This window comes from Sciurus carolinensis, chromosome 1 (genome assembly GCF_902686445.1).
Source record: "Sciurus carolinensis chromosome 1, mSciCar1.2, whole genome shotgun sequence".
NCBI classification, from domain to species: Eukaryota; Metazoa; Chordata; class Mammalia; order Rodentia; family Sciuridae; genus Sciurus; species Sciurus carolinensis.
In genome coordinates this window covers 194918944-194923345 of record NC_062213.1, presented here as the reverse complement: position 1 = coordinate 194923345, position 4402 = coordinate 194918944, and the positions used below count along the sequence as shown (strand labels likewise).

Here is a 4402-nt window from a genome sequence, read left to right as displayed (position 1 = left end):
CGGGGAGCTAGGAGCCCACTGGTGAGGTCAGAGAATTTGATCGGCAAAGTCCTCTGGAACATTTCAGGGGATTCCTAATCCTTTACCGCCCCTCTGTCCCCACCCTTCTCTTAATGATTAAACCCTTTCTGCCGCGCCTGTGCCGGGTCCCAGGCAGCGCGAGCCTGCGCGGGGGGGAGGGAAAGAGGAGGGCGAGGGGAGGGGACAAGAGAGCTAGCGGTCCCGCCCGGTGATGTAGGCAGCCCGGGGAGGTGGAGCCGCGACGCCTGAAGGAGCCCCCACCGCAGCCGCGCTCTGGGTCTACCCCACGGAGCGGCTGCCATCCCCGGCCCCGGCGACCTCCCTACCGCCGCAGTTTGGGCGGCAGGGACCGCGGGGATCCCCTCTTATTCGGGCCCCGGGACGTCCGCCGCCCCCAGCCCCTGCCCCTCCTTGCTTCCCAGACGGCTGGAGCCTGTCCCGGAGGACGCTATTCCCGGCCGCTCCCCGCCGCCCGGGCATCTCGGCGGCCAGCCCGACTGGGCAGCGGGCATCTGCGAAACTAGCCCCGCCTGGCACTGGGCATCTCGGGCACCAGCTGTCTCTGGCGCCGCCCAGCTTCTCGCGACTTCAGGGCGGTGGGCTTCTGGGCGCCTTTCCTCCCCCCGCTCGCTGGCCAGGACGCTGGTGAGCTCCCTGCGTCTCCGGCCCCTTTGGCCGCCACCGCCGCGATGCTGCCCTGGAGGCGAAACAAATTCGTGCTGGTGGAGGACGAGGCCAAGTGCAAAACGAAGAGCCTGAGCCCGGGGCTCGCCTACACGTCGCTCCTCTCCAGCTTCCTGCGCTCCTGCCCGGACCTGCTGCCCGACTGGCCGCTGGAGCGCCTGGGCCGCGTGTTCCGCAGCCGGCGCCAGAAAGTGGAGCTCAACAAGGAGGACCCGACCTACACCGTGTGGTACCTGGGTAACGCCGTCACCCTGCACGCCAAGGGCGACGGCTGCACCGACGACGCGGTGGGCAAGATCTGGGCGCGCTGCGGGCCGGGCGGGGGCACCAAGATGAAGCTGACGCTGGGGCCGCACGGCATCCGCATGCAGCCGTGCGAGCGCGGCGCCGCAGGGGGATCGGGGGGCCGCAGGCCGGCGCACGCCTACCTGCTGCCGCGCATCACTTACTGCACGGCGGACGGGCGCCACCCGCGTGTCTTCGCCTGGGTCTATCGCCACCAGGCGCGCCACAAGGCCGTGGTGCTGCGCTGCCACGCCGTGATGCTGGCGCGGGCGCACAAGGCGCGCGCCCTGGCCCGCCTGCTCCGCCAGACCGCGCTGGCGGCCTTCAGCGACTTCAAGCGGCTGCAACGCCAAAGCGACGCGCGCCACGTGCGCCAACAGCACCTCCGCGCAGGGGGCGCCGCCGCCTCGGTGCCCCGCGCCCCGCTACGCCGCCTGCTTAACGCCAAGTGCGCCTACCGGCCGCCGCCGACGGAGCGCGGCCGCGGGGCGCCGCGCCTCAGCAGCATCCAGGAGGAGGACGAAGAGGAGGAGGAGGAAGCGGAGGAGCGCGAGGGAGGAGCCCCCCAGCGCGAGCGGCCGGAGGTGCTCAGCCTGGCCCGGGAGCTGAGGACGTGCAGCCTGAGGGGCACCCCGGCGCCTCCGCCGCCGGTGCAGCCGCGCCGCTGGAAGGCCGGCCCCAGGGAGCGCGCGGGCCAGGCACGCTGAGCCCAGGAGGCAGGACTCGCCGCCCCAGACTTAATGCCTCCAACCCCGGCCCTGCCCGCTTGGCTCCCCGCTCATCCCCGGCCCTGCCTCCCTTGTGGTGTCCGTTGTCGCCTCAGCCCTCATCCTGGCTCAGGGTGACACCTGATGTGCTCTGGGTTATTGGGGTTGTTCACCACCTCCCCCCACACCCAGAGTTTCCTGGGCCCGCCGTTGGGGAACTGCCCTCTCGCTTTACACCAAGTCTGTACCCACAGACCTTCCTGCTTCCAGCCAAAACATCCTCTCAGGAGAAGGGGAGAGAAGTTTCCAGAAATCAAGGACGGTGGGTTTGGACCTGGCAAGGGTGGAGGCAGTAGCCCTGCCCTAGGTCCCTCTAGTCTTTTTCCCTGGAGTAAGAGTCATCCTGGAGAGGCATTATTATAGGGAAAGAATGGAGTGACTGGGGAAACTGAGGCCAGGCCCATAATGGGCACCGTGTCTGAACCGTGGAATAACTCTCAGCCCTGTGTGGAGCCTCTCTATGCCTTGGAGGACTCCTGGGACTTCACTGCTCTGCCTCTGGAGAAGACTGGCATGGTCTCAACCACATTCAAAGGACAGACTGGGCTGGTAGCTGCTCTGCACCAGGCAGCTGCCCAAGCCTGTGCCTTGGCACCCCTAAGGATTCCTCGCCCCCCTTTACAGGCAGATAAGTATGGTCCCCCACTAGGTGCCCACAGCCAGGACCAAGATGGGGCCTCCAAAGGAGGTGAGAAGAACTGTTGGCTGGTGTGTGGGGATACAGAGGCTGGAGGAGATGCCCCAAGTCAAGGCTCTGGGCCAGTAGGTCCCATAGCAGGCTGAGGAAGGAGGGTGTGCGCCCCAACACAGGGAGGTGTCTCTACAAGGCCACAAAAAAGTCCAAAGATCTGTGTCACCAACTGATCATTGTAAATAAAGTGATCTGCTTTTTCAGCCCTGTCACCTCCTGTGTTGTGTTTGATGCCAGGCCTGCAGGGGGTGAGGTGGTCCTCAAGCCAGCAGGGCAGGAGAAGCCCAGGAAGTAGCTCCTGTTTGCAGCTGGAGCCAGCTCCCGGGTTTGGTGTGGTGGCTTCCACCAGGAAGCTGTTACTTACTGTCAGGGGAGAGGCGGACGCCTGGTCCGAAAACCACTGAGCCAAGCACCTCGGTCTCGGCCCCCACAGCGTCTACGCTGGGCACTCAGATGTGAGTGTCCCTGGACACGGAGGGGGCACTGAGCTGAGGGCTTCCAGTGAGCCATGCATTTTTGAGAAGTTTCACGTGTACCCTGCAACATGTGGCATAGACTGCGTGTCCCCTCAGGGATGAGAGGAGGGAGGAGGATGGGCAGCCCAGTTTTCTTTTGAGAGGACTGGAGAAATCTGTGCAGACCTTTGTGATGGAGTGAGTCTTGAGCTGGGATATCTTCTTTATTCCTGTGCTGAGCTGGGCACTGAGCCCAGAGTTAGCCACACGAGTGGCCTCTGCCATCACCAGTGATCAGGATGATTCCGGTTCCCAGAGCTGCCAGAACAGAGTACCACTGCCACCTGACCCCAGTGGCACCCTCTCAGGGTCAGGGGGCTTTGAAGAGGAAATCAGGGGCCGGCTGTAGATCAGGGGTCACAAGGACCCACTGGGCAAGGATCCCCTTTGCTTCTCTTGCCTCTTGCCAGGGCTTTTCTGATGTTTTCCCCACTGCGGGAGGCGAAGTAAGATGGCAGACCTGGGAGAGGCCATGGGCCACAAGGCAGCCCCCTGGGTTGGCCAAGATGGCCCAGGCAGATGCACGCAGCCCGTTGTTAGTAAAGCACCTGCCTTGCAGCAAGCGCTGTGCGAGGTCGCAGGTCCCCTTCTCCGTGAGCCGCGCTTGATTAAATGGGCAGTTGCTGGTAATGATTCCCAGGCCTGTGCCCCGCCCCTGCCCTGCTCCCACCCTTTTCCCCTCCGCAGCCTCAGACACTTGGGTGCGTGCACACACAGCCTCTCCCTCCCTCACTCAAGCTGCACCCTCCAGGCCTAGAATTAGAATGTCTGTAAGTCACTTTGCTGGCCACAGCTCCATTTTTAATGTGGAAAGAGAACCTGGCCCCACAGCCCTCCTCCGGGGGCTGCCGTGAGACAAGCCAGCAGGCCAGAGAGTCAGGGGTTTGGGGCTGCACAGCTACCCAGGGCGGGTGGGAGGCTGGAGGGGAGCCACGCCCACCCCATCCACGCTTGCACTGAACTCTCTCCTCCAACCTAGGCACAGGACAGAAAAGAGCCCGAACCAGCAGCCGGTCGGCCTGGCGGCCCTGTGTCTCCTGGCTTTCATGCCTCACCTGGGGGCTGAAATTGGGGGTGGGCTAGACCAGTGGTTTTCAACCCACACTCCTTGAGTTCTAGGGGTGCCCCAGGCGCTCCTGGGGGGAGCACTGGGGTGGCTCCCCTACCCCGCTTTAACTGGAGCAGATGCTTTCTGCTCGGGGATTCTGTGACTTGAAGAATGGAGTCTGCAGATTTCCTTGTTTTAAATCTCGAGATGGACGCTTTCTAAATGCCCTTATAGCACTGAGACTGTAGGTCTGTCGACTGGCTTCTTGAGATGTATCGCTGGGGCACTCAAGGGATGCTCAGACAAGGCCGCGGAGAGAGAGAAGCACGCATCCAGCGACCCATGACTTGGAGGTCAAGACTCTCCTGGGATTTCTGGGGCCTATCTCCAT

At 63.7% G+C, this 4402-nt stretch overlaps 1 protein-coding gene across 1 annotated transcript; it reads left to right on the top strand.

The window, feature by feature from the left end:
- Positions 1 to 266: 266 nt before the first annotated feature.
- Positions 267 to 2660, top strand: Fam43b (family with sequence similarity 43 member B). Its single transcript, XM_047519445.1, has one exon. The coding sequence runs from the start codon at positions 711 to 713 to the stop codon at positions 1695 to 1697; it is 987 nt and encodes a 328-aa protein (XP_047375401.1). The 5' UTR covers positions 267 to 710; the 3' UTR covers positions 1698 to 2660.
- The last annotated feature ends 1742 nt before the right edge of the window (positions 2661 to 4402 follow it).

Bases quoted from the DNA above. Each gene is read 5' to 3' on its own strand.
- Fam43b (XM_047519445.1), top strand. From the start codon at position 711: ATGCTGCCCTGGAGGCGAAACAAATTCGTGCTGGTGGAGGACGAGGCC.